The sequence below is a fragment of the Cynara cardunculus genome, assembly GCF_001531365.2.
Source record: "Cynara cardunculus var. scolymus isolate 2C chromosome LG 1, CcrdV1, whole genome shotgun sequence".
Lineage (NCBI taxonomy): Eukaryota > Viridiplantae > Streptophyta > Magnoliopsida > Asterales > Asteraceae > Cynara > Cynara cardunculus.
This window is the reverse complement of record NC_037528.1, coordinates 17,840,553-17,854,264: the sequence shown is the minus strand read 5'-3', so window position 1 is coordinate 17,854,264 and position 13,712 is coordinate 17,840,553. Positions and strand designations below refer to the sequence as shown.

Genomic DNA, 13,712 nt, shown 5'->3' with positions numbered 1-13,712 from the left:
ATTATATATATATATATATATATATATATATATATATATATATATATGCATGTTCAAACGAAAACGCTAATATAGAAAATTATGTATGATTTGTGTAACAAATCATACATGACATGATCCGGACGACTTTGCATTGCGACTTAAGTAACCTCAAAAGTCTCTCACTTCCATTTAATGTAAAATCACTTGTGATTTCATACATTAWCGATTTTTTTTTCTTGTTTTTTTAAATAGTTAGTGTTTTCGCTTGAATCTTCTTCTCTCTCTATATATATTCCTCTTTTTCTGTTAACCAAATAAATAGTATAAACTTTGTTAATMGGGGGATTTCGTATTTTTCATTATTGATACCACATTCCTTAAATATTTTATTCAATTAATTATTACATTCCTTAAATATCACATTCATTAATTATCTCATTCACTTAATTGTTTCACCTATGAACTTGTTTAAACTTACTTAATTATCTCATTCACCTTTTCGTTTCACATATAAAATTTAAATAAAAATCATTGTTTCATTTTCTGGTTTCACTTATGGACTTTAAATAAAAAATATTATTTCATTTTCTGGTTTCACCTATGAACTTTTTATTATAAGATCGATGATTGCTAAAAAAATTGTTTTAATGAACCATAGGGGTCGTTTGGTTTGCGGAATTCGAAGAAATTTGATGGAATTAAAATGACAAATTCTTTTGACCAAATTCCAAGTCATTTGTTTGGTCTATTTCTTGAAATTGATGGAATTCTTTAAATTCCATTGAATTCCACAAATTAATGAATTCATCATTCATTGGCATAATGGAAGGAATTGAATTCCATCACCACCCACCCAACTAGGCAACTATTGTTCATCAAGCCCCACCCCCCACCACCACACCACTACGATCGACGCCACCCACTCTCACCCACACACACACACTACCCCACCATTAACCACCATGTCACTACTATTGTCATCACACCCCCCGATCACTCACTACACAACCCTACTACGACCATGCTACTACTGTTATTGTCGCGCCCCTAACCTAACCCCCACCACCACAACATTATTGTTGATGTCACAACGGCCACTCACCGCCACCCCACCTTACCCCAACCCACCACTAACCACCATGCCACTACTATCGCAGTCATACTCACCCACCCCCAGCCACCCGACCACCATCCGACCACGGTCGCCGTCACAGCTGCCACCCATCCTCACCGCCTCGCCCCTCCCCCCTCCCGCCCCTAACCTAACCCCACACCATTACTGTCTCMTTCACAACCGCCAGTCACCCGCACCYCATCCTACCCCAGACTCACCACTAAGCACCATGCCACTATTGTTGTTATCATACCCACCAACTCCTAGGTCTCAGCCACCCAACCACTATCCCACCACTATCATCATTATAGCTACCACTCTGCCACCTACCCCTACCCACCCTACTGTCTCGTCGCGGCCCCACCCCCGCCCCAGCCTACCCTACTCCAACCCACCACTAGCCAACATCCTACCACTACAGTCGTCACAGCTACCAACCTACATCCATTGCCCTACTCTGGTCCCACCCCTACTACCTCACCTCACCTTGCCTACCCCCAAAAAAAACCCACCTAAGGAGCAGGGTAKGGCATGAGAGGTGGGGGCGGGGTTTGGGCAAGTGTGGGGCGAGGTTTGGGCAAGGGTAGGGCAGGGTGATAGTTGTAACGATGACAGTAGTGACATGGGGGTTGGTAGGGTGTGGGTGGGGCAATGGGGTGGATAGTCCAAACAAAGACGATTGTTCCAATTCTATTGAGAGATTTCATTCCAATTCCTACCAACCAAACGCGTGGTCAAATTCYGTTCCAATTCCTTCAAAGTCAAATTCCTTTGATGAATTCCAATTCCATCAAATTTCATTATGTGAACTAAACGCCCCCTAAAAGTTTAAAATGGTGATGAAAAATTAGCATGAGGTGACATGAAAATCAAACTGATTAATTTTGATTTACATAGAGTGTTATTTCGATAGTCAACATTGTGACCTAAAATGATGTCAATATATATATATATATATATATATATCATAGGATGTGTCTGATAGTTGAACGATGCTATGTAAAAATGATATATTAGATAATATTAATTAAGAAACAATTATTGATTAATTTTGCATCTAGGAATACTTGAAAAAACAATTTTAAATGAGTTACTAGTATTTCTCAAATTCAATACTATTTCGGATGATAAAAACAATATATTGAAGTTCTTTTTCATACTTATTGAAGGCCCCTTTTTATATCTCGCCCATGGCTTATAAAATGTCAGAAATAGGCCTGATCACCACCGATTCAAGTCAAGTTCTTCCACTCTCTACGAATCTGCGAAGTTCCAAGATCACAAACTTTCCCTTTCTATGTGGTTCCAACTTCCAACTATGCTTTTTTTTTTCGGATTCAAACAAAGGGGAAAACATCCAATAATGTGAATGGACTTTTCTTAAAACTGTTGAAATGTAATCATATATGGTGTGGAAGGACTTTGTAACAAAATGGTGCTAATAAGCTCTCTTAAGATGTAGTCATGTGCAACAATGTAAGGACTTTTCTTAAATCTGTTTCTGTTTTCACTTTTCTAAGACCCATAATTAATTTTCACTTTTCGGGTTCGGTTTCGGGTATGTTGACTTGGTCAACGCCGGTGATCCTGAAATATATACAGTGAGAGAAAGTTWGTACCTTTGATGAAGTGAGGCATCCAATTGAGAACAAAAGGTTTCAACATCACAACGAGAAGCCATGTCATACAATCCTAGTGCCTCATACAACGGGTTTTTTGCCGTCGGAGCCACAAATCCACTTCCGGCAATGACATCGAGGTTCCGACGCTTGATCTCCACGGGTAAATTGAAGAGTGATCTGACCACTGACTTCATCTCGGACATCMACGTCGAGGGAAGGACTTGCTGGTGGTTAAGCAACCTGAAACATCCCCATTCTTCAGATGCTGCAATCAATTTGGATGATTGATTGGGGAAATCGTGTAGATCAATTACCGGAATACTACATTTGGTGGCCATCTTCAATTTTGTGCTTAGAAAGTTGGAAATTTTATAGAGTGGATGTCCTTTTGCTCATAGGAGACGGGTTTTGCTTCTTTTTTTTCCTCCAAAAACATACAAAAAAGCTTAGTTGAGGTTGGTTTAAACCGATATGCAGCTATCAAATATATATGTAATTTAGATTTTAGAAATAAAATAATACAAGTAAAAGAGTAATCGATGATAATCTTGGAGATCCAAGTCGACAACGTGTCGTATGTATCTGTTTATGTTGGATTGTCACTTTTGAATTGTTCTTTAGTTTTTGTTTTTAGAATATACAGCTGTCAATCATATTCGTACTTCTTTCTATATAAGTGGTATATGAACGAGATAGGGGTACATAATGTGAGTGATGTGAGCCAAGTGGGGTTAAATGTAAATGATCTTGATTTGATCCTATCAATTGTTCATTTAACAACACTCATTATTAATAATTATTACGAAATATATATTTAACTGTTACAAAATATTATGAAGAATATTGGAGTTAGAATACAGGAAATGAATGTAAATTTTGCAAATTATTTAAGAAAAAAAGATTCTGAAGGAAGGGAAGTCTTTTAAGGGTCCGTTTGATTTACAAGAGCAGAATAAATTTGGGATTCAAATCCATTCTAATCTCTCTCGTATTTGGTTTGCAAATTTAGTCGGATTTGAATGGTTAGGATGTAATTGAAATCCCATAGATGATGGATTTAGAAATCCTTAGGAAAGGTCAATTCCGATCCACCCAAGTAGGTGTCTTATGCGTCCCAATTCCCTTTATTTCATCTACGTGGAATGAATATTCCATTAGGCATTTGCACCACTTACCACATGACTTCGATCAAATCAATAGAAATTTATTTTTTAATTAAGATAATAGTCACTAAAATACACATTATTGAATCTAATTAAATAATTAATGGGATCTTAAATAAAAAAATATTTAGAATTTTTAAATCTTATTATCAACAACAATTATATATATATATATATATGGAGTATCAAACGAGAATAAATTCATTTTATAAAAACATAATACATTTATCACATGTGATAATACATGTGAAGGATATGATAGTATGCAGACAACTTGATCCGCAATCTAGGTCGCGCCATAGGGCGTTCGCTTCTCTTGTTTAATATCATATCAAGAACATCTTTGTCATATTTGGTAATACATGTGATGCGGTCTAATAGTGTGTGGGCGACTTGGCCCACAACCTAAGTCGTGTCAATGGTCGTCTGCGTCTCTGATTTAATATCACATGTGATTTACTATAGTAAAATATATTCCTGCCTTTTCGTAAAATGAAGGTATTCTAGTTTAAACCATTTTCTCTCTCTGTGTGTATGTATATACACATACACACACCACAAATCAAATAAAAACTCGCTAAAAGTTACAAATAGTAAAAAGTAATTTCATGTATCGGGAGGGATCAATAGTTGATGGCAGATGAATTCATTGCTTAAATATGTAGTTTTGGAACAATGAATTAGATGATTAAATATGTAGTTTTAGAAATAATGAAAGTGATTCGGTGATTAAACATAAAGCTTTGGAAAAATCGGTAACAAAGAGGTGATGCATCAATAAAAACAAATTCTTTATAAAACAAACAAATTAATAAATTATATATAAAAAATCAAATCACATTCCAAATCCTACAAACCAAACATGATTTATAAATGAGATGAAATTCAAATCCATTCTAAATACTGCAAACCGAACGCACAAAGGGATTCCAAATCCTCCCCAATTCAAATTCCTCCAAATCCAAATCTTTCCATAAAATTTATATCCCTCGAAAACAATCTTGCAAAAACCAAACGGACCTAAGATAATAATATCCGCCATATCAAAACATGGACAATTAGGTATAACTACAAAGTGCTATGCTGTTCTTAAATTTTTTGGAGATTTAAAGAAAAGTTCACCCCAACAACTATGTTAAAACTCTACTCTAAAATAGAGGGAAAATGAAAAATGAAAGATACTCTTATGGTATAATGTAAAATAAAATATAATTGTTTATTAATTATTTAAAATGAAATTAGATTGCAGAATGATTAAGAAAGACTCAAAATACAAAATCATTTACTAGCATAACATAAGTGAGGTGTTTAAGTGTTACCCTTCTCACCCCCAGGAAAACTATCATGACACAATCAAACACATACACATACATACCACAAAGGTTTTCGGCATTAATCTCTCTATGCATCATCATCATCGACATATCTGCAACTCCACTCTATAAATTTCCCAATTTTCTATACAAAAAATTTGAAGATGGCCACCAGATGCAGTATCGAGGTGACCGATCTACACGATTTCCTTAATCAATCATCCAAATTGATGGCAGCATGTGAAGGATGGGGATGTTTCAGGTTGCTTAATCACCGCCAAGTCCTTCTCTTCAACGCTCATGTCCGAGATGAAGTCAGTGGTCAGATCACTCTTCGATTTAGCGGTGGAGATCAAGCGCCCATGTCATTGTCGGAAGTGGATCATATGGCTCCAAGGGCAAAAAGCTGTTTTACAATGCACTAGGTTTGTACAACATGGCTTCTCGTCGTGACGTGGAAACCTTTTATTCTCAACTGGATGCATCACCTCATCGGAGTTTCTCTAGCTCTATCACCAGTGTTGACCGTCCATATCAGTCAACAACCTCCATTTTTCAGTATGAGTGAAAGTGGCCTGCGAGCATTCGAAAGTGGCCAATTTCATATCATGCATCTCAGACCGTCCAAATAAATCCTAGTGTCTCGTACTAGACGAGGTGAGGCATCCAATTGAGAACAAAAGATTTTGACGTCACAAAAAGAAGCCATGTCGTCTAATCCTAGTGCCTCATATGGTGGGTTTTTTTGCCGTCGGAGCCGTATATCCACTTCCGGTAATGACATCGAGATCTTCACTGGTAAATCGAAGGGTAATTTGACCACCGACTTCATCTTGGACACCGGCGTTGGGGGAAGGACTTTGTGGTGGTTTAGCAACCTGAAACATCCCCATTCTTCACATGCTGCCATCAATTTGGATGATTAATTACGGAAATCGCATAGATCGATCACCAGAATACTGCATTTAGTGGCCATCTTCACTTTTTGCGTATAGATTTGGGAAATTTATAGAGTGGAGTTGCAAAGATGTCCTTTTGCGTGTAGGACACAAGATGTCGAAAAGAACGTCGCTTTGCTGCTTCTGCTTTTGTCTAAGAAAATATACAAATAATGTAGTGGAGGTGGGTTCGAGGGTGACCAAACAATCGAGAGCTTCGCCTGCCTGCAAACATTCGAGGGTGAATAAACCATGGTTCATCAGTTTTGAGAACTCTGCGTCTGCAGTAGTGCGAGAGCTTCGCCTGCATGCAGATTTGTGGATAACCTCAACTTCCTGTAGTCTTCATAAGTGGTAGGCACGTAGACACGGGGATGATCAGCGTTCATCAGTTCTGGTGGTGGTTCGATTGCCTCTGTTGGTCCTAAAAGGAAAGATGCAATCGACACACGAGTTGTTGCTTCTTTGCATTGCACCCTATGTTTCACATTGCAAAATCTTCCATTGCTCCACATCTCCAAATATCGTCAAAGATTATGATTCAAAAATGGCAACATTTAGTCAAAAAATTAAGGGATGGTCATTTTCATGATGTTTGAAACCATGAAAAAAATGGTGATAACTGTGTGTGTGAGAGTTTCCCGATTATATACTTGAAAAAAAGATGGTTTAGAGACAAACCGTTGCCATGTCACCGAGGTTAACAAGAAGCGAATCGGGCCATGGGTCTACGGGGATGAAGTGGCTGGACTTGTCCATGACTTCTAGACCACCAACGTCTTCATCGTCTTGGAGGATGGTGAGGAAACCAGAGTCTGTGTGTATTTGGACACCAGATGACCCAACACTTTGAGGGGTAAAGTGGTATTTGTTTATCCTGAATTGGCATGGCCAACTCTCAAACCCAATATTTTCACTTTTTATCCTTAAACCTTCAGCTAATTTCTCTCCGATCCTCATAAAAAGTTCATGTACCGCTCCAGCGTATTTAGTCAATATCCCTCTATTTCAAAACAATTTTTAATCTACAAAATGATTCTAGAAAATGGTAAAATGATGATTTTACGCTGTCTATTAACAAAGATAGTAGATGATAGTTAAGATGAAGGACCAAATTCAAAATATTATATAAACTTTAAAGATTTTTTTTGTAATAAATAAAGTTTAGGGACCAATTCCGTAAGAAACCCAAAACTATAGGAGCAAATATATAATCTACTCTTTTTTTCTTTTTTTCTGTATATCAAATTATAAATATAATGTAAAGTGTTTTGGCAAATCAATCATTTGCTAGAAAAGTCACCGATTCCATATCGTGCATCTCAAACCGTCCAAATCAATCTAACGGCTCCCATTTCTCTTCATCCACATCTCATATACTCTTACGGAAAAATGGAGATTGTTGACTGATATCGGTGGTCAACACTAGTGATCCTGAAATATACACAGAGAGAGTACCTTTGATGAGGTGAAGCATCCAATTGAGAACAAAAGGTTTGAACGTCACGACTAGAAGCCATGTCGTACAATCCTAGTGCCTCGTACAACGGGTTCTTTGCTGTCGGAGCCATATATCCACTTCCAGCAATCACATCGAGGTTCTGGCGCTTGATCTCCACCGGTAAATCGAAGAGTGATCTGACTACCAACTTCATCTCAGACATTAGTGTTGAGGGAAGGACTTCGTGATGGTTAAGCAACCTGAAACATCCCCATTCTTCACAAGCTGCCATCAATTTGGATGATTGATTGGGGAAATCGTGAAGATCAATCACCGGAATATTGCATTTAGTGGCCATTTTCAATATTTTGCATAGAAAATTGGAAAATTTATAGAATGGAGTTGCAAAGATATCCTTTTGCGTGTAAAAAAAATAACACGACTTTTTTTCTCCAAAAAGTTTAGTGGAGGTGGGTCTTATCAAATGGATTTAGGTCGGGGTAATAAAATTGGGTGGTATACATACAATACCCTCTTAAATGGTTAAAACAGTCGTTTTTGAATGAATGACAATTTCCGTGTTGAAACACATAATTTGTGTTCCCTTTATATGCTTTTTAGTTGCTACCATAACTTGACACAATCGTTATTTTATCGAGTAAAAGTTACAACATATAGTTAGAGATCACAAATAGTTGGTTCGAAATGATTTGAGAGTAACCGGAAATTTACCCTTTGGCAAGTAAGGGTGAACGACATCCCAGTTCAATATGAATTAACTGAAGCATTGAACGAAGAGAGCAAGATACCATTAAACACATTAGAGCTTATGTGGTTATTATGGAGGTATTAAGTAGAGTTGGTTGGTACATGGTATAAAATTTTACGTATCAATTATAACTGAATGGTGCACGGTATATGAAAAAGAGAATATAATACGATACCATGTTCACCCTTAACTTTTAACTTATCAATTAATTTACGAAACATAACCTTAACAAGGATGGGTTATCATTTTGGTCTCTAATGTCAACCAACACCAAGTATGTATATGGGTTTGGTGAAATGATTTGAAAGTTTGAGGGTTATTTTCGTATAAGTCAAAAATCTTAGGGGGTTTGCTGCAATTAAACCATTTATATTCATTGATTGGTTTTGTGGTTGTCACCATCAACCCCTACTTTCTACTTTCTCACCCGTGATGCCCACATGTTTAGGTCCAATATTTGTACAACACCACTTTTTTCTATTTATGAATGCTTAATCATTTATGTTTTATAATAATTTTAGAAGGGTTCTCGTACAATTTAACGAGATTGTTTTATTTTTTTTGTCGATATTATAATATAGTTTTATGTGGTTTGAGAAAACAATATGATTTTTATTTTTAAATAAAATATAATTTGGAGATATCATAAAAATTTGTAAAAAAAATATATCGGTATTATTATCAAATTAACCATGCAAAAGTTATGGTTTTTTTTTTAGCTTCTTTAATTTAATTTTTTTTATGTTAATTTAATTTAAGTTTAATAACAAAGTAATTTGTTTTTGGTTTAATTGTATAACTTTTTATAAATGATAATAAGTAAGTATTTTGTTAGAACTCAATTATTATTCTTCATTACATTTTAGATTTTTTATATTTAAAATGAGATGTTTATCTTGTATTTGATACGATTATCTGCAGTTAGTTACACGAATTTAAACATGGAGTTTTAATAAAGTACAATCTACTTGTAATCTTGAATTTTAAGTAATATACATTAAATAAACAGTACTTTATGCATAAAAATGGTTTTTAAAAGTTTATGTCAAATGCTTTAAAATATAGTTTTTACTATCTTTATAAAAAATTATATTCTTAAACGAAAAATAAATTACTTTGTTATTAAACCTAAATTAAATTATAATAAAGAATTTGAATCAAAAAAATGTCACCAAAAAAAAAATTAATACTAATATCGATATATACTTTTTTTTCAAATTTTTATGATATTCTCAAATTTATATTTTATATTTTTTTAAAACCATATAAAATTGTATTATCTAGACAGAAACAAAATATTAAAACCGAGATGCATCTTACTGTATTATGTGAATACCCTTATAGAATCAATTATCATATTTGTGTCATAAGGGTATATTGGGAAAAGAAAAAAGAAAAAAAATGTATAAGAAAAACAAAAAGCTAAATAATAATATAATGATAAGGGGAGAAAGAGACAGGTGGAGGGAGATCAGGTCTCGAGTATAAATGTATGTAAAAGTTTATGAAAACAGAGATTGAAAGTAGCAAGAAACCAATTGCGAATTATTAACGGTGTCATGATGAAAGTTAGCGGTATATTATTTTATGGTGAAACAACCTTGATGAAAATATAATTTGGTTGTTTGTAACGAAATGTTACAATTATGGGAGAACGTGGACCAGTAAAAAGAATCTTCCCAATATAGGTTGTCGAATTGTATTAGTAGATGGTCGGATACAGTTGTGTTAAACAGTTAAAATAAGATGTAAAGAATCCTAACCGATGATGATCTATGAAATGTATGTACATACATACATATTGAGAAATGCTTAAGTGAAAATTTGGACATTAAGAACATAAGAATTATTGTTGCATTTGATGTAAAATACATTGATGTTGTGAGAATGATTAATAAAGCCTTTGAAGCCAATTAATGACAACATTTCAAAAGTGCGATTTAAAAAAAAAACGATGATAAGGAAAGAAGCAAGGTATATTAGATACACTTTAGACATATATTGTGAGCATAAAATATTCCATTAGAGTAATTGTATTAGAGCGTACACACGCTCGTATATAAGATTGGGTTCCAGTGAGAATGGAAATTATGGTGAGAAGAGATCTCCACATTTGAATCAACCTTAATTGAATGTCAATACTAATGAGGTGTACCAAGATGCACAAGATCAATTTTCTTCCAAAGCACAATTTATGGGTGAGAATGAGATTGAAAGTGGTCAAAGGTTTAGATATTTTTTTACACTTCTTACTATGACTTCCCTTCTCACACAATCATTCGCCTATATATATATATATATATATATATATATATATATTAATTTATCTTTTCATTTTTTTTGTTTTAAAATATACGACCGTCAATTCTATTCATACCGATTCTTATATGAATAATAGACTTAACTTGTTTGATGTCCACATTTTTTAATTGCCTTTTTCATGAGTGGTCCTTGAATATCTTCTCATTGTATGTTTAGTCCTTTATAAGAAAAAGACTAGCAATGTTCATAATTTACACCTTTTAGGAGTGTTCTTGATAGCGAGCGAAATATGTGTAATCACAATGGGTTAGCAAACAGTCCACAGTGGGAAGCGTAATTGTACGCTTGTCACTATGATCGTCAGATAAGTAATAAAGTTAGTAAAAACCAGTATCGTATACTCAAAGACTGAGCAATCAATACAATATCATTCTCGTGAACTTCCTTTTATAAGTTTCAATTAGAGATGAAGCAAATAAGTTGGATGGTTTGGTGAAATAGCTTTAACAAAGTTCTAATAATAAAAGAATGAGATGTATAAAGCACTTATTTTATAGTTTTTAGCTAGTTTATTTTTCTTTTATCTCAATCTTGAGTCATTTTATTATTTTATTTTCTCTTTTATTAATTATGGAGCTAAAAGTGTGATTTACTTGTCTTTTACACCGTTAGAAGACTAAAATGAAGAAAAAAAATGCAAAACTGTTTGAAGATGCAACAGTAGAGATCTGATGGAATTCGACTTTTTGAAGAGCTTAATGAGCTAAGATGTTTAAAAAAATTTGTTTCTAGAAGCCCTGGAACTGAAAACTTTTTGATATTAAAAATTGTTAAACTCTTGTTAAGATTATTTCACAATCTAGTTACTTTAATTGTACTTGATGTTGATTTTTGATGGTTTTACCCACTAGATAATTTTTTTGTCTTTTTGTGCCCTATTTTTGTATAAATAAGGGGGTTGGTTTCTTGTATTTTGATCATCCGAAATCAGTTCCTAAACTGATTTTTTTCTCTAAACTTCGAAGAAATTTAAGTTTCGTAATTACTTTCAAGTTTGTTCTTTATTTTCTGTACCGTCATTTACTTTCTGCTTTTTATACTAAGTCATTTACTTTCCGTGATTTATATTTATGTCTTTACTTTCGGTTATTTACTTTCCTTGTCATTTACTTTCCGCTAAGAGTAACTAATTCTATAGCTTAGGTGTGAGACAAAAGGTGAGATTTTAAACCGAAGAAAAGTAGACGTTGTTTTGCAATAAAAAGTTCCACTATTTCATTCAAGTTTTATAAAAAACAATAACACTTTTTGACAAGTTGATCACTTTGAAAGTGTTAAAGTGTCATGGTCTTAGAAATAAGTCATTGAATGCACGTCAACTTGAATGATATGAGAGGTAGACTTGAGAAAGTTTCCTGCAATAAGACTTGTCATGTATATCTTTCAAACTAATTAATTCTCGACATGTTGGTCACTTGTTAAAGTGCAGTAGATTCAGAGATGAACTACTTAGAATACATGTCAACTTGAATGATATGGGAACCGACTCGAGAGAATGTTTTTTAACAAAGAGATTTGTTTATCCATATATTTTGAGAACGCCATCCATCACTATCCCTGGTTCTGATACCACATAAAGTTATGGGTTGAAAGCTATAATATAGTGCAACGGTGGAAATCCGAGAGAATATCCTCAAAATAGATGGTGGAACTAGTTATGGCTGACTGCTTGTTATAGCATTCCTACAGCATTGTCCGCTGAAATTTGTGTTTATGGCTGACTGCGTGGAGTGGGCACTCTCTTTTGAGAGGTCCTGTCACAACTAATACTCGCACTTCCTCTAATTTCACCGTTTTGTTATTGATAACCCGTCGTGAATCCTCTCGGGTTTCTATGGAATGTGTAGAAACAAATGCTGTAAATGTTTTTAATGCACTAGGTAATTTGCCTCTATTCCATGTGGTTGGCGTTCTCACTATGCAAACCCAATTGATGTTATAAGAATTCACTCGAACTTCTCAGCATCACTCAAGCTCATGTCACTACGTTTTGCTCATCTCTGGATCTAGGATTAGACTTTAGACACTTGCAAGAGATCAGCTTGTCCGCATCATTGGGCGTTATCGAACAAAAGGTGACCAAAACAATAAAGATTCAACATATAAAATTACTCAATAATTTTACCTAAAGTCTAGGTACTTTTCACTTATACATCTCAAATGATGCTTAACTCATACTTATAAAGGAGTAGAAAACAAAAATTAAAAGAATGCAAGAAAACGTACCAAAAGATTTTCAATAAAGTTGCAATGCTCACTCTCATATACACTGGTTTACAATATTGAAAATAAAATTACTAAAAGTAAAACTAAGTTACTGAATTCAAAGTGCAAATTTACTGATGGAAATTACTTCTCTCTAAGACTAAAGCTAACTAAATCATAGGGAAAAAAACTTGAATAAAAGGATGGTAACAAATGCCAAACATTTATATAGGTCAAGCCAAAAGTACACTCCTTTTACCCAAGAGGCAAAAAGGTAAACCCACTCTTTCTTAAATTATGGCTTTTGAATAAACAATTATTTTTGTTTATCTTCTTTATGTCTTATTTTCACCAACCGCAGAAAGTGAAACATGGAGCCTCCTAAAACAGTTTTTTGGTTCCCCATTCAACACTACACCAGCCTCAAAATCGTCTTTTTACACATGCTAGATCTGACGATACAGAGTGGCCACTTCCATATCTAACTCCGAATGAATTCTCGATTTTTCAACATAAAAACGCACCAAATAGTTTATAGTTATATAAATGCACACTTTCTGCTCATAAAGGAATATTAGACCGAGAATAGAAATTTAGGGAACGACCGAAATTGACAAAAGAATATTAATAAAAAAACATATAATAACTCTAAAAATTAGAATTGTGAGTCGTCAACTTCGAACAATGATCCATCCAGACTAGAGATGGCCAAAAACCGGTCCCGGACCGGTCCCAATCGGTCCTCACCATTCTCATAACTGGCCATAACCGATCCCGGCGTAACCGGTCTCGGTCCCGGTCCCGGTCGAAAATGATAGGACCGGTATAGGTACTTTATAACCG

General features: G+C 34.5%; 2 protein-coding genes across 2 annotated transcripts in view; both read right to left on the bottom strand.

Moving 5' to 3' along the window:
* LOC112524934 (2-oxoglutarate-dependent dioxygenase DAO-like) overlaps window positions 1–3,176 on the bottom strand; it is a 5,865-nt gene extending 2,689 nt beyond the window's left edge. Inside the window, exon 1 of the mRNA XM_025134878.1 lies at window positions 2,716–3,176. Within this exon, the coding sequence (XP_024990646.1) occupies window positions 2,716–3,056 (341 nt within the window). The 5' untranslated portion in view covers window positions 3,057–3,176. The remainder of the gene's footprint in view (window positions 1–2,715) is intronic.
* A 3,216-nt stretch (window positions 3,177–6,392) lies between these two features.
* Window positions 6,393–8,007, bottom strand: LOC112526481 (2-oxoglutarate-dependent dioxygenase DAO-like). Its single transcript, XM_025136772.1, has 3 exons — window positions 7,591–8,007; window positions 6,814–7,135; window positions 6,393–6,647 (listed from the first exon to the last, which is right to left on the bottom strand). The coding sequence occupies exons 1-3, from the start codon at window positions 7,929–7,931 to the stop codon at window positions 6,393–6,395; spliced, it is 918 nt and encodes a 305-aa protein (XP_024992540.1). The 5' UTR covers window positions 7,932–8,007.
* Window positions 8,008–13,712: the final 5,705 nt, after the last annotated feature.